The sequence below is a fragment of the Mus caroli genome, chromosome 6 (genome assembly GCF_900094665.2).
Source record: "Mus caroli chromosome 6, CAROLI_EIJ_v1.1, whole genome shotgun sequence".
Lineage (NCBI taxonomy): Eukaryota > Metazoa > Chordata > Mammalia > Rodentia > Muridae > Mus > Mus caroli.
This window is the reverse complement of record NC_034575.1, coordinates 61,520,191-61,541,947: the sequence shown is the minus strand read 5'-3', so window position 1 is coordinate 61,541,947 and position 21,757 is coordinate 61,520,191. Positions and strand designations below refer to the sequence as shown.

General features: G+C 38.1%; 1 protein-coding gene across 4 annotated transcripts; it reads right to left on the bottom strand.

The window, feature by feature from the left end:
* Positions 1-957: 957 nt before the first annotated feature.
* On the bottom strand, positions 958-19,484 carry Serbp1 (SERPINE1 mRNA binding protein 1). Of its 4 annotated transcripts, none has more exons than XM_021164554.2 (8): positions 19,053-19,484; positions 15,252-15,402; positions 14,572-14,712; positions 14,371-14,460; positions 13,673-13,792; positions 8,729-8,906; positions 4,955-5,128; positions 958-3,013 (listed from the first exon to the last, which is right to left on the bottom strand). In XM_021164554.2, the coding sequence occupies exons 1-8, from the start codon at positions 19,363-19,365 to the stop codon at positions 2,957-2,959; spliced, it is 1,224 nt and encodes a 407-aa protein (XP_021020213.1). In that variant the 5' UTR covers positions 19,366-19,484; the 3' UTR covers positions 958-2,956. The 4 variants fall into 4 exon arrangements, with proteins under 4 accessions (XP_021020213.1, XP_021020214.1, XP_021020216.1 ...); XM_021164555.2 differs by having other exon boundaries at positions 14,371-14,442; XM_021164557.2 differs by having other exon boundaries at positions 13,673-13,747; positions 19,053-19,483.
* Between the last annotated feature and the right edge of the window lie 2,273 nt (positions 19,485-21,757).

The following is a 21,757-nucleotide window of genomic DNA, read 5'->3' as shown; positions in this document are numbered from 1 at the left end:
AAAAACCCACAAAAAAACAACAAACAAAACCCCACAAATCACGTGACAACTGGTTCTGCCACTGCAGATAAATTACTAAGGCTGTTCAGTCTGGTTTCTGGTTCTTTAGTTAACATGGGATATGACTTTCATTTAATATTTACATAGTAATTTCTTTACAATTACAGAGGTTAGGGGTATTATATTTCCTGGACTTTTTCCTTTACTGTGGTTATAGTTAAGCAACTTGCCCAGCATGAGCAAGGCCCTGGTTGAATACCCAGTACCAAGAAAGTAGGGTGGGGGAAGCAAAACTGCATGTATCATAGGTATACTATACCAATTAGCTAATGTCTGGCAGTTTGTCCACAGATATGTCTACAATGTCTTACCTTTAAGGTCAACATCAGTAAGGTTCATGTAGCTTCGCATTATTAATTTTTAATACCTGGTTTCTACCACCTGCTAATGCTCTTAAGATATTTTTTTAAATTTCAACACAAAATACTTACACTTCACTTGCAAACTCAGTACAACACTTTTTTTCTATTTCAGTCATATCTAGTAATTATAAAAATAACAATCAGAAGGAATGCACAATCATCTCTCTGCAAACCCATACCAAAAATAAACCAAATACATTCACAACTCTGCAAATGACATATCCTGAAGCGAATAAATGAGCTATAGAACCTGCTCTTACATTTAAGATCTCCCAGCAACCCCAAATAGTATTCAACTAAGAATGATACCCTCGCTTTAACCCACCTGGAAATACCATTTACCTTTAACAGCATTCAAGCCATTATATCCACTCTTGAAAATCTCTGTACTACCTTTCCCAACTAGGTACTCCTAGCAAATACAGGACTCAGCAGATTTATCAAATTAAAAACCTCACATGATATCTAAACATTCAAAAATCTTAAACAAGAATTATCTTACGATAATGAAAAAGGGAAACCAAGAAACATATAAAGGGGTTCCCACTTGATTGCTTTTATCTTTTAGGAAATGAGCATGAAAATAAATTGTTATTTTCAACAAAAAGTTTACGTTTAGCTCTTAACATAAAGTGATTCTGAAAGGAAATTCACAGGTATCAGACAGAATTAACCACCTTCATATTCAGCTTACTCTGAATGTGCAATAAAATAAATGCTGCTATGTTTTCTGGTTACAGTGACTCAGTGAGTAAAACTTGTGCTTCTAAGAGCAGGTGTTTTATACAACACGTTGCTAAAAATCTGTAAAGATGTTACTATTAAAACAAAAACTAAGATACTTTAAAGTTTAAGCATACTGACTTAAGGGAGCATATGCTACAATCTCAAAGGAGCCAACAAGTCTAAATGGACTAATCCTTGCCTCTGAAAAGCAGGGGTCTGAACATGTGAAACTTCAAGCAGCACTAGTACAGAACATGTAAGCCACCAGCTCAAGTCTATTAAAAAAACAAAAACCAAGCTGTCAGACTTGCTGGCAACAAGATTAATAAATGCATTGAGTAAATGTACTATATAGTAGCTTTTAGATGTGTACATGAAACCAATCACCTAACTAGCAAAAAAGATCTCCAGTATTTTTATAATTACAACAGAGGTTTAAAAAAAAACTGATGAGTGACTAGTCTTTAAAGCTTTGAATAAAATTCCTTCCCTATTTAATCAATAAATGTGAATAAAAATATCCTAGAAAACCTGGATTTTTAATCATTCTATATATCTAACTTTTTAATAAGCAGTGATGCTTCTGTTCAAAGAATTTATCAATTACCTATTTTCTAGTAGAGGAAATGAAAACTGATGTAACACTAACAACTCAAGACCATATTATAACATATAAGAAGTTCATAAACAAGATAACTTGTTTTGAATTTTATGGATGGTGGTGCTGTTCCAAATTAAAGCTGGCTTTGAAATACTAAAACTTAAGATACTTTTCTATCTCAACACACTTACCAATGAGTGCCCTTTTGTTTTTATAAAACCAAATAAAGATTGTTGACTATGGATACACATTTTGATTTTGGGGGCTTTCATACACAAATACCAAATGGCTAGCCTCTTATTTTATACAAGTTTAACTATTAGGCATTAACTAACGTACTCTGCCCACCTTGTTCAAGGAAAGATAAAACCCACACCCACAAAACGATTTCACTGAACACAGGCTGTATCTATCAACAATAAGTAGTTTACAAGTTCCAAAAGCAGTGTTTAGTTTTACTTTTAAAATGAGGAAGCCATACATTTTAAAAGTAAATATAGGTGAATCAGGTATAATCGGAACCTAATAAACCATGCATGAGCCAAACGTTAATAAACCAATGTTTTGAATTTGTTCAAGTACTGACATTTCTGTATAAAGATTTAGTATATATCAGCTATCATAAGATGTGAAAAGAAATTTTCAACTTCCAGATGAAAATATAGTTAAAATACATAGTGGTTAGTATTCCACACAGCAGAAAATCTTTTAAGTCAGAAGTTTACATGTCCCAGCTGACCATGTGTGAAAATGAAAAGCAGGTATTAAAACCAGTATTATGTCCAATATTTAAAACCAGCTTGTAATTGAAGGAACATCTAAATCCTTAATTAAAAAACACAAATGAAGTGAAAGCTTTAAACTGGTACACACTGTTCACACCTATATTTCAAGTTTGGAAATGCATATTTGCAAGCAGCAATACAAAAGTATTCATGAAGAATGCATAATCTCTGAAAATTATGAAAACATCCCTGCTACCAATACATTTCTAAATACAAAACTGACTAACATATTTTGTTACTTCTGTGTAGCTAGAGAAGTTCGTTTTCAAAACAGATAAAATTCAGTCTTTAGGTGTGAATGGTATGAATGACAGTCCTTTTTTTTTTTTTTTTTAATTCTTAGTTGTTTGGGATCCTTAAGCATGCAAAAGCTTTTAACAGGAGGGTCCACAAAGGAACCAGTGTTGTATTATGGCATCCAGTTAGGCCAGAGCTGGGAATGCCTCTGGGTCATCTACATCAGGAGCAGAAGCACTTGACTGGGGAAGGAAAAAAAGACAAAAACAAAAAATTAGCCACAATCCTGAAAATAGCCTGCTAGAGTCTGTACTTAGTATAGACACTGAATTCTAAAAAAAAAAAATAAAAAAAAATAATGTTAATACACTACACAAAATAGATCAAAGCTTCTACTTAAAAAAAAAATCATAAACCAGAATAAAACTACATATATTTGCAATGAATTTCTTTCTGCAGTGAAATACTGTAATTTACTTGACATGCTAGTGATCATACCCATGGCTTGTAATTGCTAGATTAAGTGTTCTACCACAGTGACACTTCCTTCCCACTCCTTTCAGACAAGATTTTGCCACTTGTAGCCCAGGCCACCATCAAACTCATGATCTGACCAATGTCCAAGTACTGGTATTATGGTTATGTGGTACCACAACCAAGCATACTTATGAATTCATGTAAGGAGATTTCCATGCAACACGTGGGTTCTCATTTTGTTACTAACTGTACTTTTCACTTAGCAACATTATAGTATTATCAATATAAAAGCAGGTTTAACAATCAGTGGGCATTTAAATAGCACATTCAATGTTAGAAAAGGACCCAATTACTTACAGCCTGGAAAACAAACCAAGTTACTGAAAATCCTCATATATATATAAAACCTTCCTCTTTAAAAAGCACCACTGATAACATATTGCATTGTTACCACACCACTATATGCAGCCTGCAAAGAAGTAGATGGGCTGGTGGTTCTCAGCTTGTGGGTCACAACCCCTTTGTGATTGTGTACGAATGTAAAGACCTTTTTAGAGTGGCTACATATCAGGGATCCAGATCACAATTCACAACAGTAGCAAAAAGTAGTTATGAATCAGCAAGAAAAACAATGTTATAGTTGGGAGCTCACAACATAAGGAAAAAGCTTACAGCGTTAGAAAGGTTGGAAACCACTGAGGTAAGGCTACTTTAAAAAAAAAATTTTCTAAGCCAGGTGTGGTGATGCAAGTCTTTAAACCCAGAGAGGCAGCCTGGTCTACAGAGTAAATTCCAGGACAGACTGGTTGTAAAATGAGACACATTTCAGAAACAAAAAAGCCCCCCAAATAAAAGTAAGATTTCAGGATTTTACGATTTATTTCAAACTGGACACTAAGGTTATCCTAAATACTGTCAACAGACAATTCTGATTTCAAATCAACCCCTTGGGCATCTTTCAAAATTGTCATTAAAGAACTTGTTTTATAGTGGTAGCAAAGAGCTAGTTAGCTTTGGGAGGGCAAGAAAGGTTTGGAGGCAGCCTGATAGAATACCCATTGACAAAAATAACATTAAATTCCACATTTTTGTTGTTTTCCAAGATCGAATTTCTCTGTGCAGCCCTGGCTGTCTAGAACTTATTTTGTAGACCAGGCTGGTCTTGAACTTTCAGAGACCTGCCTATCAAGTGCTGGGATTAAGGGCATATGCCACCACCACCTGGCATGAATCCCATTCTTAATTAAATAATATAGACTAGGGTCTCAGGAGAACTTTTGCAATCCCAAAATTGTTCTATACCAGGACTTATTCAGCAGTGAGGATATACCTAGAGTAAAAATAAATACCAGCACGCAGAAAGTGTAACAGCACCCTGACAGGTAGGGAATAAGAATTCAAAAGTATGGTTAATTCAACTTATTGGCAGCACTAATCATTAAGGTGCTTTAAAAAAAAAAAAAAGAAAAAAAAAAGGCCAAATGTGGTAGCACATGGCTTTAATCCCAGGGCTCCACAGACAAAGGCAGGCAGATATGAGTTCAAAAATAGCCTAGTCTACATAAGGAGTTCCAGGCCAGCCAGAAATCCAGTAAAATGGTGTGTTAGTTCTTTTTTTAGTTCTGTTTATGCCCCTTCCTCCAAAATTTCTAGTCAGTAATCACAAGTCTTAAGTTGCTTAAAACGGAAAGGCATCTTAAAATTACCTTATCAGTCCTGCTGCCACGGTTTGGACGTCCACCACGTCCACGCCCACCGCGTCCTCCTCTGCCACCACGTCCTGGGCGGCCTAAGTCTCCAAAATTGATCTCCAGTTGAGATGTTATATCATTTGCTGGCTTCCGGAAATGATGGTCCATAACTGAATCTTCAGCATGAGCCTAAAATATTAAGTGAAGGCCCCTGAGTAATTAACATAAAAGCAATAGTGCAAAATGTTTAAACATGCTTTCTCCCCTAAAAGACGAATCACGAATGCTGTGCTGTATGTGCATGAATATATCTACTATCTAGCTCAACAAGTAATAAGTTCATTTGGGGCTCAGGAAGTGATCGTGAGGAATGAATTCTCTTTAACAAATTTCTCTAAATTGCAGGCGATACCAGTCCTTGATTACTGGCATACAGTACAAGTGACAAGTTCCCACTCTTGTGAATCTTCAGCAGTATTTGTAACATTTAAAACACTTCCTTCAAATTGGTATTCCAATATGATAAGACATGTAGATTCTACTTGTAATCTGAGGTTTTTTAAAATCTTTCAAAACTAGGACCACCTTCCCAAGGCTGAATGTACAGGACTTTAAGACCAAACACAGCAGCTGCTGTGGTTTATGCTACTGTGTAACATTTGGAATTCTGGGTACTTTTTGGAGGATATATAAATGCAAGGACACCAAGAGGTGGGGTGGATTGGTTGGTTGGTTGGGGTTTATATACAAAGAAAAAAGAAATTAGATGACCTGATTGCAAAGATCAAATTTATCCCAAGGAACTCAACACCCTTAATTAAAAACATAATCCCCCTTCCCAATCCCTGAATATATCCAGGGATCTCTTTCCTTTCCTCTCTATCCCTTTTGCTCTCCTATGTAGTGTTAGGGGGTTGAAAAGGGGGGAAAAAACCCACAAACTAGCAAAAAGAGTATAAGAACTTATATTCCAATGCCTGGCTTTTATATATTCTAGATGAAATAGTTTTAAGTCTTGGCAGAAAAGTTCCCTTAACACTAATCAAAAGTGATTTGTTCTTATTCTTAATACAAATAAAATCTATTTTTGAAGGATAATGTATACACTATCCTTTCTGGCTGCCTGAAGTCACAGTTGCTATTACTTTAAAACACAAATGAACATTTTCTTTACACTAGTTTCTGTATGATACCCAAATTAAATTCCATCCCTTTAGTTATGATAACTATATTTAATGTCACTAGATCAACAAATATAAATTTTAAGGAAATCTGAAAATCATGCATATGAATCTACAACAGCACCAAATAAAAATCCTTTTTATAGCTTGTGGATCTAAATGTTTGGAATTTCAAAATCACTGGTGTCATTTATTAACTTTCTAGAACACAGAAGCAGTGAATACATTTGAATCTGGATGGGTTTACTACAAAGGAGTTTTTGATACTCAGAGCACATTCTTAATTTTTAGGTTGAGTTCTAGAATGTGATGATACAAACAAATAAACCAGCTTTTGTCTCTCTAGAGCACCTAGGATTTCAATCCTCCCCTATCTCAGCTCTGTGAATACAATTAAAAGCTTATAATTTTATCATTCCCCAAAGCTCATTTCTTCTCAGAACCACCTGATTATGTCAAATAGGTAGTATCAATATTAAATAAATCAGTAACCCCATATTTAAACAAGTATTCACATTACAAAGATAATATAAATGTATTAACCAAAGTGACCTGATAAGTATGGATGTTTCAATGTTTTAAAACCAATTGTGTATTTTATGATCTTCAAAAATCAAGTTTTCTTACTTTATATAATACAGTACCCAATATTTGTAGAATATTTGTAAAATTCAGGAAATGCCTGAAACCAGAGGGATCAAACCTACACTATGCTTTATTCCTATATATGAGCTATATTAGGTTTCTAATGGGCAAGTTCACACAATGCACACACATAGAGTTGTAAATCAATGGTTCACACCTGCAGTCAGACAGCAGAGGAAAATAAATGCTAAGCCTTTACCACACTACTCAGAATGACAGACAATAAAATTGTTCTACAATTTTCTATTTAGTATATTTGACCTTACTTGATTAAAGGTTAACTGAAAACAGCAGAAGGTAAATATCACACATAAGTAGGACTGCTGTAGTTTTTGGGAGGAAAATATTTTAAATTGGAACACACATCTTAATACACTGATGAATAACCTAATATCACAACTAGCTTTTTCATACTAACATGTTAATATTAAATGGCAATTTCTACAATAACTTTCAGTCTAATTTACAATAATTTTTATAGCTCCATCAGGATTTACGACTATATCATTCTACTCATACAATACTATTTCATCTGCAAGAACTAGGAAAAAAAACATAATAAAACAAGATGTACTTTTTTAGACTTGACATTTCAAACAATATCCACTTATATCTTTATAGAGTAAATCTTAAAAATCATGCTAAAACCTTCTCTAAAACCAACTATTTAACTTCAATTCTATTTAACAAGGTTTTTCATATTGGCTTCTGCCATCCATATGTCTAGTAAACTAAAACATATTAAGAAATTGAGTGCTAAGGGTTGATTTAATAGCAGAAAATATGCTTTTAGCGTGTTCAATCCCCCAAATCAAAAATAAGTGAATAGGGTTGAGGGATGGCTCAGCAGTTAAGAGCACTGTACTCCTGTTCCAGAGGCCCTAAGTTCAATTCCCAGCAACCACATGGTGGCTCACAACCACCTGTAATGGAATCCGATGTCCTCTTCTGGTGCGTCTGAAGACAGCGACAATGTACTTATGTAAAATAAATAAATAAATAAATCTTTAAAAAAATAAGTGGATAAACAAAATCTCATTAAATTTTGCCTTAACTTTACCTTTGCATGACAGTCTGAATGTCTGACACAGTCCAACTTATGACATGAATAAATTAATGTATCAAAAAGGCAAGCAAAAACTGCTAGAGAGCCGGTCGTGGGGGCGCACACCGCCTTTAATCCCAGCACTTGGGAGGCTGAGGCAGGTGGATTTCAGAGTTCCAGGCGAGCCTGGTCTACAAAGTGAGTTCCAGGGCAGCCAGGGCAATACAGAGGAACCCTATCTCGAAAAAAAAAAAATAAAGAAAGAAAACAAACAAACAAACAAAAACCCGCTAGAGAAAAATAATTTATGAGATATGTTTGGCCAGATTCATGTTCAGCCTTCAGACTCATGACAGCCTTAGCTGTCAACATGAGTTTCTCAAAAATTTACATTAGTTCCTATGTTTCTTAGATTAGGAAAAATACCAACATTTTCCAATCCTGAATGTTTTCCTTTCTGAGAAAGTTCCTATATCAAATAAGACTAAAATAAAGCTTAAGGGCTGGAGAGATGGCTCAGATTTAAGAGCAATGACTACTCTTACAGTGGTCCTGAGTTCAATTCCCAGCAACCACATGGTGGCTCTCACAACCACCTATAAGGAGATCTGATGCCATCCTCTGGTGTGTCTAAAGACAGCTACAGTGTATTCATGTAAATAAATCTTTAAAAAAAAAAAAAACTTAAAAGCTATCAGTATGAGCCAGGCAGTGAAGGCACCTGCCTTTAATCGTAAGCACTTGGAGGCGGAAGCAGATGAATCTGAAGTTCAAGGCCAGATTGGTCTACAAAGCAAGTTCCAAACCAGCCAGAACTACACAAAAAGAAATCCCTATCTCAGAAAAGGTTAACCATATGAAAAACAAAAACTGTAATTCGAGTCACATCTGAACAAATTTAAACAATTTTAACCTTACCTCTTCACTTTTTGATTTATGCAGAACAAATCCCTTCTTCCATTGTCCATCAGCACCTTCATTTGGTTTTCGGATATTAAATTCTACTTTTGCTCGGTCTTTATTTTGAATAGCTTTCCACTCATCCAAAGTCATCTCTTTTGGACCCTCTTCCTTAACCTCTTCAACTTCGTTCTCCCTGTGAAAAAATATTTAAATTTTATGTCGAATGGCAGCTACTAATTTGTTAGAAAACTATTTGGGGAGTTAAGAACACGGACAGACTTGGTACACTCATACTCCACCGGTCACCACTCCTTCTAACTCCAGCTCCAGGAGATAAATGCCCTCTTCTGAACTCAACAGGCAACAAACAAGTAAATGGTACACATATACAGATGTAGGCAAAACACCCAAATATATAAAATCAAAATTTTAAAAATGTGTATTTCAAATTACAATAACAAGAAACTAATTGTTAGTAATCTGCTAGAAAAGACTATCAAAAGTAGAATCACAGCTTTCTATATAACCCAGTGATCGTGTCCAACATGAGCCTTCTTAAATGAATATTTACCCTGAACTGGCCTTATTAACCCATTAATACACATCTCTTTGAAACTATATTTTAAACTGTACCATCTTGTATAAATAATTTCATGGTCTATTTTCTCTTAAAACAGTGTATGCGGTGCACACAGGTGTTCATACATGCATGTTCACGTAGAGGCATGCCAAGAAGATCTTCCCATCCTCACTAAAAGGAGTAAGGTTGGTCAGATGTGCACCCATGACTGAAGCTCAAGTAGCAGGTGCTTTACTTACTGACTGAACCAACTCCACCCCATCGTTTGTATTTCATAAAGGAAACCATATCTAATGCTCTCCTACTTTAGCACTCAAGCAAAGAGTAAAATAGTTATTTCCCAATATAATCCCTAGGTTTTAACTATTTTAATTATCTATTCCCCTTTCTACATAAAGTACAGGCCTAAGGATCCAATATCTAAGTCTAATTCCAAATGTCACCAAACAAATCATTTGCTATTTTGGGAAGCTCTGCTTCCTTCCAAAGATAGCAAGTGATTTAGTGTAGCATCATTGCTAAAATATCTTTATGTAGTTCTTTATATTTGGACAGATTCTATCTTATAACTTCCCTGAGTAAATTTGCATTCAATCTTGACAGGAAGTTGAATAAAATCTATCAAATCATTTTCCAAATGGTTATAAAGCCAAATAGAAATAAAGCCCTGGAATTGTCCTAATAATTCACCAACTCTGACAGTAATTGTACCTTAAAAACTACTGGAAGTTTTGCTTCTTAAACTTATCCTTCAAATATCCTTACATTCGGCTTCCCTATACTAAGACTAGACTACTCTATCATGGTGACCATCATCTTCATTAGAAATAATTACTTCAACTGCTCCTGAGTCCTGACCAGAGAAATCTTTTTAATATTCCATGAATATGTAATTTTCTTCTGAGAAACAGTCTTTGAGAATCACTCTGAAAGTGACTCAATTTTGTTTAATAAAGAAAAAGTATGTGCTGAGTATTGTGGGGTACCATTAATCCCTATTATGCTTACCCCTCCAAAGTAAACCACATTTCACATATAAATTCTTTTGTTGTTTTATTTTGGGTTCTTTTGGTTTTTTTGTTTGTTTGGTTGGTTGGTTTGGTTTTTGAGACAGGGTTTCTCTGTGTAGCCCTGGCTGACCTGGAACTCAACTCTGTAGATCAGGCTGGCCTCGAAAAAAGAAATCTGCCTGCCTCTGCCTCCCAAGTGCTGGGGTTAAATAAAGGCATGTGCCACCACTGCCAGGCCTTGTTTTGTTTTTCAAGATAGGGTTTATCTGTGTAGCACTGGCTGTCCTGAACTCTCTCTGTACATCAGGCTCACCTCAAACTCAGAGATCCACCTGTCTCTTCCTCCCAAGTACTGGAATTGAAGCTACACGCCACCATCAACTAACGTAATAAAAATTCTCAATGTAAAGGCCATCTTTTTCCATTTACTTTCGTATATATTCCAGTGATATGCCTATTTCAACAAGCTCACAAAATACAATGCTTCTCTCATCATTAAGAGTTTCTCATCAAAATAGTACTTTATATTCTAGTCCTTTTTCTCATGTAGCTTCAGAGGGTCTCAACCTTGCAATGTAGCTAGGCTGGTCTTGAATTCCTGATCATCTTGCATTCGCGCCTGAAGTGCTATAATTATGGGTAGCTTATGTCATCATGCCCAGCTACCAGAGCTACTCTTTTGGGAAAAAGGAAACTTGGTAAGAACTCCTTTCTCTGATCTAATGTGGCCTGAGAATCACTGTCCTATAGGGAATCACTGTCCAGACCCAACACAGTTCCAAGTAACAAAATAGAAAACCTAAAAGTGAATCCATGTAATTACAGCCAATTGATTTTTTTACATAATATTCCAAGAACATACACAGTGGAAAATGACAATCTTCAATAAATGATAATAGGAAACATCGGCTTTCTCCTATGCTCTATACGGAAAACCAATTCTTTAACAGCTAAAAATTTTAAATAAATGGATTGAAATCGAGAGTGGTGGCACATGTTCAATCCCAGCTCTAGAGACAGAGGCAAGCAGATCTTGTAAACTGAAGCCAGCCTAGGCTACATATTGAGTTCTAGGCCAGCATTACAAAATTGTGAGACCCTCTTTGAAAAACCAAACAGGACTTAAGAAATGGTTCAGTAATTAAGAGCCACCTTTCCCGAGAACCCAGATTTGAACATCAGTACCTACATATACATACTTGCAATCATCTACAACTCGAGGCCCAGATCTAATGACCTCCTCAGGGTACTGCATGCATGTCTTGTATATATATTCACATAAAACATCTATACACATAAAATTAAAAATAACAAAAAATATCAACAAAGTTCAAATGGCAAGAACACCTCAGGGTTCTGGCCAGGTCTGGCCAAAGACCCCAAAAGGCAAGGAAATAAAAGCAAAATCCGACCAATGGGATTTCATCAAACTAAAAACCAATTGTGCACAGATAGAAGAAAATACATAACATATTCATCAACAATTGACTAATATAAAGTATGTAAGAAATTCAAATAGTTCAACAATAACAACAAAAATGAAAATGGGTAAATGAAGGGGTCAGAACCTGGTAAGCGTATCTCTTTGAGTTCAAGACCAGCCAGTCTGGTCTACAAAGTAAGTTCTAGGGCAGCCAGAGAGAGCTGTTACACAGAGAAACTCTGTCCAGAAAAAAAGGAATGAAAAAGCTTTTTTTCCTTTCAAAAGAAATACAAACGGCTACAAAGTATATGAAAAAGTTTCAACATCAGTAATTAACAGTGTGTGTGTGGGGGGGGGGGGGACAATGAGGCTGGGATGTAACTCAGAAGGCAGTGTATACCTAGGAGGGATGGAGAGTCCTGGAAATGCAAGCTAGACATAACATGGCACACCTAGAATCCCTGCACTTGGAAAGGATCATACATAAATAAGCAAAATAATCCTTCGTCACATAGTTCAAGGTAAGTCAGTGTTACAAGAGACCCTGACTGTAAAAACAAAACATCAAAACCACAGTATAATTTCATTCTAGTCCTAAATGGCTATTAACAGAGAAAAAAATGTTGGTGGGGGTTCATAGGAAATACCCTCAAAGCATATCACAAATGTACATCCATACAACCACAATGGAAAGCAAAGACCGTCAAAGAATAAAAGCCTGGAAACAGACCCGACTATTTCACCATTTAAAATATATTGTGCTGAACTTCACTTTTCCTGGGAAGACATGAAAAACATGCGTTTACTCCAATCAAACACACAAAGGGAAATTATTCTAGTTGCCTGGTAGACCAATGAGTTTCACTAGTTATTTACAGGAGTATGGCTTTATTTACAGTAACACAGGAAACAGATAACACCAAGAAAAAAAGAGCTTTCTACCTACACTTTAGCAATCATTAATGGTTTACACATATTCAGAGGGTAGGGGGTCCTTAGACCACCTGGCAAGCTCCACTAGAACCAATGTTTAGCAGCAGCTACTCATGTCAAGACAACAATGCTCATGTCATAACCCAGGAAATTGAGTTCCACAACAAATCCAAGGAAAATAAAATCAGTATGCCAAAAAATACAACCAATATCCCATTATTTACTATAGCACTGGAATAGTCCAGGGGATACAACACCCTCCTCCTCTAGCCTCTGTAGACACTGCACGCATGAATGCAGTGCACTTAACACACATGTGCAGGCAAACACCCATACACATGAAATTTTAAAAGAATATTTGTCAATGAGCTAAAACATTCTCATCACTGCTTTTCATGGTTTCAAATAATAATTTGCTGCTCAAAATTCACATTAATAGAAGAAACTTAAAGAATTGGACCTAATTTACCAAGTCTTTTCAAGTTGCCTAGTTTTATTTTACAACTGAAAATGGTGAGATTACTTTGAACTATGACTAAACTCTCCAATACCAAAACCAATACTTGGTTCAGTTTTTAATAATCTTACCTATTCCGTGTAGAACACTATCACTAGATCCTATCATGTAAGTTCAAATTCAAAGTACTTTGTTCCTTTTCCTTCATCCTTGAGTAGTTACAGATCATTTTTTATGATTCGCTCTAAAAGGCTTTACTAAAAATACATACATTCTTTCAAAATACATACACCTTTCTAAGGTGTGGGAAAACAGTACAATTATCCAGCCAACAGTGTGGTAGTACACTTCCCCCATCCCAGTACTAACAAGTGAGACAGGAGAATCCTGAATTCCAGACCAACCCAAACTACACAAGACAATGTCTCAAATCAACAAAGTCTCATTGTATGCTGGTACGACCAAATAACTGCATTAAATTACAGTTACCTTACAGGTAAACACCCAGACAGAGTTCCATGTTAAGAGTAATATTTCCTCACACAAACCCACTTACTTATTTTCAGTATCTGCCACAGGGTGCTCTTCACCTTCAGGTGTTTCCTCAGTCACATTTGATTGATCCAAATCACTGCAATTATAAGATATTTGTTTCTGAATGTATTTGGGTGACTCTCTAAGGAAAGAAAGAAGAAAGGCATCTAGGTCCATTTACATGTAGCCAAAATTCCTTCATACCAAAGTAAAAACTTTTACATTTTTTATATATTTACTAATTTCTACTAATTTTACTCTCCAGTAGACCTCTGAGAAAACAAATTTATTAAATTAGCTTACACACTTTAAAAAAAAAGCTTTCTAAGTCAGACACAGGAGAGGGCTGTAAATTACATAGCAAGTACAAGGCTAGCCTCAACTACAGAAAACCCATCGCCAAAAAACAAAAACAAAAACAGAGGAAGAGGGCTTATCAACTCTGTAAGGACAAGACTACAATAGCTACAGTTAGAACTATTAGTCATAATATTCCCAGCATCCTCATCACAGGACTTCAGGACTGTATACACATCCATTATCAAAATAAAACTATTAATATACTTCCATTATATACTAATCCTTCCATTATATACCATTAATATACATCCACTCTTCCTTTAGGAACAAAATTTAAGTTACTGATAATCTACTAGTAAGTTAGCAGTTTTGGTTTCACTGAAATTATTTAACTTTAAAAAAAAAAATCAGAATACCAACGTTAATTCATCTTTGACAGTTCCCCAGTTGTGAGATCCGCTACCTCCGCGTTTGTCCTCATGCTTCAGGCCACTGTAATGTGAAAAAGAACTAACAAAACTGAGTTAACATTATACTCTTTAGTTCTAGAAATTCAAATTTTGTTTTTATTAAGTAAACACATTTAAATCTCATACATGCAACAATCAATATAAGACTTACGATCTATCACTTCCACTATGCCTATCAAATTCACGCTTGCCACGAGAATCAAATCCATCGCCTCGGCCCATTCCACGTCCACGGCCTCCTCGACCCCTTCCAAGACCACCTCGGCCTCGGATAGGCCGTTCAATAATCGGTCTACAAACAAATTAAAAAGTTTATTTCTAATGTTTCCAGAAACTGGGAAAATCCACTCCAAGCTCAAAAATACAGAATATGTGTACTGGCTCATAACCCAACAACTAAATATCTGGTGTAGAAAATTCCAAGTTTTTCTACTCATATATGGGAGAATTAAAAACTGCTTTGGTAGTCTTTAAAGCATTGCAGGTTAGACCACATTCACTTACTGCCTCATTGGCATGTCATATGCTACTCACCTACCTATACACACAAAAATTACAATCATCGCATGGAGACTGCATGTGACATGAGGGAGAACCAATACCACTGTCCTTTTAAACCCAGAGGAAGGAAAAGAAACTGGGCACTGACTTAATTAAATTACTATTAAGATAGCTAACTTAAAACATGTTATCAAAAATGTAAATATAACATATATTTACATTTCCTGAAATACACAAAGTAATCACTCCACCTACTCTGTCCAACTTATAGTTTTATGTTAAGCTCTAACTATAAGATGACAAAGCAATAAAACCTTATTTAATACTTACCTATCAACTGAAAATTCACCTCCTTCACCTTTTTCTTCAAGTGGCTTTTCAAATCTTCTCTCACGGGGTGGTCGCCTTTCTACTCTCCTATCAATTATTTTCCCATCACCCTGAAGTTGTTGATCAGGTCTTCTTCCAACTCGCCTTATTCCTTATAACAAATAACCAACATAAGCAAATCATTTTTATAATACACAAAGTTTAGCCTAAATTATTAAATCTGATAGGCATCATCCATATATATTTAACAAAGTAAAACATTCTTATTCAACAGTAAATATCTCAAACTTCATCTACAAGCATTCTACAACTGGCACAGAAATCACTAGGTACCATTCCAGGTCAGTCTTACTACAAAATTCTAAACTTACAGATAGTTCAATCAAGGGATATATTTTTGGCTTTTAAGACACCAAAGCCAATACCAACAGTCATTCATAAATAAGAAAGCACTGGATATTCACTAAATATGCCCCTCAGAAGAATGAAATTCACCCTGTATCATTCTATATAATCTGGATGAGCCAATAGTGAAGTCTTGATCCTATAAAATTGTAATTCTGAAAGGAAAACAAAAGGCACTTATTCTAGAAACAACTTTAAGACGGCTATTTGAACTAGACAGTCCTACAACACTAACACTGCACTGGGCAAGGCAGGTTTGCAAACTCAAGGCCAATCTGGATTACAAAGAGACCATGTGCCAACTCAATCCAAACAATCAAAGCTATTTAATCAGGAAAAAAAAAAAAAAAAAAAAAAAAACACCTTCCTCAGACCCAAAACATTCAAAGTCCAAGTATGTGTACACATATCTCTATACACATTCCCAAATTTATCCTTTTAGTATAATCATGTAACCAGTAGGAAGTACTTCATTATTAGTATGGATAGAAAGCCTTTTTCTAGGTCTGCTCTTACAAGTATTTGTTTTCAAAGCATCTTCACAAATCAGACACTATAAGACCTTCTTTTAGCAATTACATGCTCAGGGGGCTGCAAATGTAGCCCATTACCAGGGTGTCAGTAACATGCACAGCCCTGAATTCTGTCACAGAACCCTCTCAAAAAAAGGAAAATAGAAAACTTATGGCACTAAGTGGTATTTAAAGCATTAAATAGTTTTCCTGCCTTTATTTCTCCTGATAACTTTCGAAACTCACAAAAAATAACCAATTTAAATTGAATTATTGGTAGTCTAAAAGGACAAGTTGATAGTTAAATGCATGCCTAACATTTCTGAGCATAATTTCTAAGCCATAGGTGTTGATAGTCAAAAAAACAAAATCAGCTGAGAAATTGTTTTTGCAAAATATTTAAACATGTGACTAATTCTAAGAAAATGGAACACCATCAGGATATATTCATTTGTTCAGATATCTTTAACTATAGTCATACAGTAAAGGTGAAATCCCTTAATATTTAAGCTCAGTCTCTGTAAATTCTCAGGGCAAGCCTTAAATGTAGCCCTTATACCGTGGCATTTACATAAATTTCATCAGAGGTATAGTGTATTGGGGTGGAGCTATAGAACCAGCTCAGAACTTGTAATGATAACCAAGCTAAACACACCCAAGGAACAATGGCTTGCTTCCCCACCCAATATTCAGTATGAGGCCTACATAATCAGAAAAAAACTTACTAAACTCATCAAGTGGTTGGGAGTGTGGCTCAGTGAGAGCTACTTTCGCTTAGTTTGCAAAATGCTGGGTTCGGCCACTATTACCACAAAATATAAATTCATCTACTGAAAAATGATTTTCTAAAAAAGCATACAAGGTTCTTTTTACTGTACTTACCAGACACTGGAGTTCTTAACTGCACTAATATCCAGAGTTGTCTTTCTTTTTTTTTTTTTTTGCTAAACACAAAAAACCTGGTCTACTTTTAATGACATTTTGCCAGTTCACGTTCTTCAAATAGACAAGTGCATCAAAATTTATGTAGAAAAACATTACATTCCAGCATTGTGTTCCCGAGACACAGGATACACCATAGGTTAACAATTGTTTCCACTTACAGATAGGTACTTCGTTTACAAGTCTACCAACCACCACCACACAGCACTAACTGGCATTTTTATTCAGAATTTCCCCTTATGTATATTTAACCTTATTTAAAAGCAACTCTGGTTTTTAAGAGGGATCTAAGGGTTTGAAATGTGGAATGCAACATTTTCCCTTAGCAAGGACAAGGTTCTAAGTTCAATACCCAGTACAACCCACGGAACACTTCGAAGTAACTAAGAAAAAGGTTGACTACTATTGTGAAAAAGTTTCCTGAAGTAAATGACAAACGTAATCCTGGCTATAATTAAAAATGTCCTACATTGATGACTTATAATGCTAGTATACAGGCAAGATCATAAATTGGCTTTGTGAGGAAAATTGAATAATTTTAAATCATGCTTCATGTTTTGACCATTTTTTGAGTTCATCTACCTGATGTGTTTTATTTACTCAACTTATTCATGTACTTCTGTGAATTAAAGTCATAAAAGAGGTAAATTTTAGTAGTTTAAATAACACTATCCAGTGTCCCTAATACAGAAATTAAATGTCTTATTCAACTATGTAATGTCAAGAAGCTTAATCGGCTCAGTACTTCTGCCCAAGTGATGTTTTCTAACACTCCAGACTATGCTTCCAAATATATTAATAGAATTCTTCCCTTTTATAAATCTACTAGGAACTGGATGTTTTACTCTAAGCCTTCATTGAAAGACACCACCACCCCCAAAATAACTTCAAACCTAACACAATCTAATGAGAAACAATTCCTTTCATGAGCACGTGGCATTAAGAGGCACTTTAACATAATAGCAATTTTAAAGATTCACGGGTTATTCTATATGTACTCGCTATTGATTTTTCACTTTTTTAGCCCCTAATTGCTTTGCCTTTTCATCCACAATAAGCCAGTAGTGGAGAAGAAGGCTAAAATCAAAACAACTCTGAAACTTCTAGTGCCCTGGAAGAGACCATTAGCCGCCAATGAAGACCCGACCACGCTTTACGCACGTGCGGAGGAAAAGCTGCAGCCTAAGTTCTGCTGCCCGGACCTGACAGGCTGGGCACTCATTTCGCCCACGAGGCCCAAAGCAAGCAAAGCCCTATGACCTGGGGGCTCCAGGGAGTTAGCTGGAAGAAGGGATCGAGACATGAGATGGGTTCCGCTAATGACCAGTTTTTTATTCAGAACTCCCTCTAAAATGAGTGGGGCCAAAGTCTTCTCCTCTCCAACACTTTAGTTCACGCCAGTAAGTTACAGGAACTTCTAACATAAGAACGAAAGGGCACAACACAAAACACACACGTGGGACCCAAACAGCAACTCCTCCCTCCACTCAACAGTGTGACCCCAAACCGAGACACAGCCCAAGTGGAAACTCTGAGCCCGGGCCTTTCCTTGAGGGTCCGCGCCATTGTGGGACAAGATGGCAGGGCAGGAGCCCACAGCAGGCAGCGGCAGCCAGGAGCCCGCCGGGCAGGAAGCAATGCCCGCGCTGCTTCCCGGGCGCCTTGAGCCAGGAGGCGAGCGCCCGGCAGGAATCGGCGGGAACGCCCGGGCCGCCCTCTCGGAGCACGCTCCGTCCGCCCGTGGCGGGAAGGAAGGCTCCCGCCGAGCCTGCGAGCGAGCAAGCGACCGAGAGAGCGGCGTGGACTTGGGACCAGCCACGTTCCCCGCACCGTGAAGGGGCTCAGAGGGCTCTACGGCCCTGCCGCCTGCACGAGCAAGCGGCGGCGCACGCCCCCGTCCAGCCCGCCAGCCCGGGCTCCCCACCGCCTCGCCCGGCTTTACCTTCTTTCTTAAGCGCCACCGGCGGCTGCGTCTCCTCCTTTTTGTCGGCCACGCCGACGTTGGGGGGCAGCGGGTTCTTGCGGTCTTTCTGGGACTCTTTACGCAACTGTTTGCCCGCCGCGTTGGAGTTGGTCTGGGCCGCGGCCTGAGCCGCGCTCTTGGCCCCGGGGCCCCCAACGCCGCCCCCGCCGGCTTCTTTTTTCTTGTTCTCTGCTGCCTTCAGTACCTCGAAAGGGTCCGATTCGTCGTCAAATAGCTGGTCGAATCGGTTGGTGACCACGCAGCCGAAGCCTTCCTGTAGGTGCCCAGGCATGATGGTGGCTCGGCGGCGCGTTCCTCCACGGATTGCAGCGGACCGCGCCGAGCCAAAAGCGCCTGCTTCAGCTCTTCCCACAAGATGGCCGGGCCGAGAGAGGGGGGCCGCCTTCTCTTCCGGCGCCAGGCACACATCCGGGAGCGGCCTGCGCCGCACGGCACTATGGGGCCTGTAGGCCACACCTGCTCAGCCCGGGGTGGCTGTCTACTCCTGAACTACAACTCCCAGCGTGCACCGCGAAGCAACTCTTCGCGCGCGCCTGAGAGGCGGGATCTCAAGGAAAGTGTGCGGCGTGCTCGCCGAAGGTGGGGAAGCGAGTACGGGGCGGAGTTCTGCCACCTGCTCTTGTCACCCTTAAACTCTCGGTCTTTAGATACCTCTGAAAACAGGAAAACGTGAGGGCGTCTTCTGCTCACGAAAGTGTTCTCTGTCTTTGGTTTCACTCATTCTGTCTCCGGCCGAGGACTTTCCCCACCTTTCTGGGAGGGTCAAGGTGACTCCCAGACCTAGTAACTGGAGCCTCAAAAACTTCCGGGGGGTGGGGGGTGCCACAGTAGCCTCCGGTAGGTTGCGACCGTAAGGCTGCACGTCCCTGACTGTTGGGTTTCTAGAGCTGTCCCTCCACCCTTCGTAACGAATCAGGGCAATTCGGTTTAATGTGGAACGGAGTTCCAGGGTTGAATCTGCGTGTCAGAAGGAATCCAAAAGAGGAGTTGAACTAATTGGGTTGCGCGCCTTTTCCGGTCATTGCAACCATGCTCTAAGAACTGTTAAGTCTTGACTGCACAACTGGACGCTCGGCAATCCTCTAAAACAGTGTTTGTGGAAACGCTTTCTAGAATCAACGCGATGAATTGGTCTGTCGGTATCTGGTCTACGGTGTTAGTAAAATGTGCTCCAGAGCCTGGGGTGGTGGCGCTTGCCTTTAATCCGAACACTTAGGAGGCAGAGGCAGACGAATCCCTGAGTTCAAGGCTAACCAGGTCTACAGAGCAAGTTCCAGGACCGCATAAGAAAAAACCCTATCTCGAGCTCCCCAAATGTGCTCAAGAGGAAATGTTTTATAGTACATTGGGTATTATGTGTGAAGGGAGGAAACTAATTTCGTAATTATATGCTAACTCTGACAGTTGGGAACCTTAAATCCCACTATAATTTTACATCGTTTCCATTGATACATTATGTAATAGAAAACATACCTCAGGCAGCAGGTGCTACAAATGTTTCATCCTCACATCCTTTTAGATAAATAACTATCCCTTTCTCACAGGGATGAAACTGTCAGAATTGATAAAACTTACTAAGGTCACACTTAAGTGCTAGTGGCAATCTTGTAGCTGCACTATGAGACTGTTGGCATCAATTCTGTAAACCAATCTCTGTCCTGATAGAAATTACATCAAGTGCTGAAATTCCAATAACTAATCAAGTTTAAATAACATGGTTGAAGATAATAAAAATTTCTGAACAGATTTAAGTCAATGCCTTGAGGAAACTAGAATATGGAGTTATATTACAGGCATCAGCAGCATGCCTCTTGATTTTCTTATGTTCTGTCCTCCTTAATGCCAAAATCACTTATTTCTGTGTTGTTTCATTTCCCCCCACATCCACACTCTCTCACTCTCCCACAGCTTCTGTCTCTTACCCAATGCCCAACCAGCAGCAGTTCTTAGCTATACTCTTTCTACCCTTTGAAAATAGCTCAAGCCAGACAGTGGAGGCACATGCCTTTAATCCCAGCACTTGGGAGGCAGAGGCAGGTGGATCTCTTAGTTCGAAGCCAGCCTGGTCTACAGAGTGAGTTCCAGGACAGCCAGGGCTACACAGAGAAACCCTGTCTCAAAAAAACGAACGAACGAACGAACGAAAGAAAGAGAAAGAGAGAAAGGAAATGAAAAGAAAAGAAAATAGCTCAAGAACATGTGCGAGATCATACTGTAACAAACCCTTTCTCTTCTTCAAGTACAGTAACTACCTATTTTCAGACCACTGCCACAATAACAATATTAAGAGCTAAAACAGTATTTTACTATATGCCTAATGCACTTTGCATATGAGATCTCATTTGATCCTCACTGGCTCTGCGACTATTAGTTTCAGTTTAAGATGAAGAAACTGAGGACTGGGGATGTCTCTCAGTAGTAGAGCATAGTACATGTGAGGTACATTGCTCAGTCCCCAGAGGAAGGGTGGAGGAGGAGAAAAACGAAGAAAATGGAGCACATTGAGGTGAAGTCACTCTCCCATACCTCAGTATAGAAGATGGAGAGGGCCTCTGCTAGTCATTGTGTATTGACAGATCATTAACTTCCTCAAACAGATCTTCACATGGACCAAGCATTATTTGTCTTAAGAATATAGATTATTATACAGAGTTGGCTACCTA

Excerpts from the sequence above, each read along its gene's own strand:
- Serbp1 (XM_021164554.2), bottom strand. The coding sequence starts at position 19,365 with ATGCCTGGGCACCTACAGGAAGGCTTCGGCTGCGTGGTCACCAACCGA. Across the intron at positions 14,713-15,251 it reads GGTGAATTTTCAGTTGATAG|ACCGATTATTGAACGGCCTA; the intron begins GTAAGTATTAAA and ends ATTTGTTTGTAG. Across the intron at positions 13,793-14,370 it reads ACTGTCAAAGATGAATTAAC|AGAGTCACCCAAATACATTC; the intron begins GTTGGTATTCTG and ends TTCTTTCCTTAG.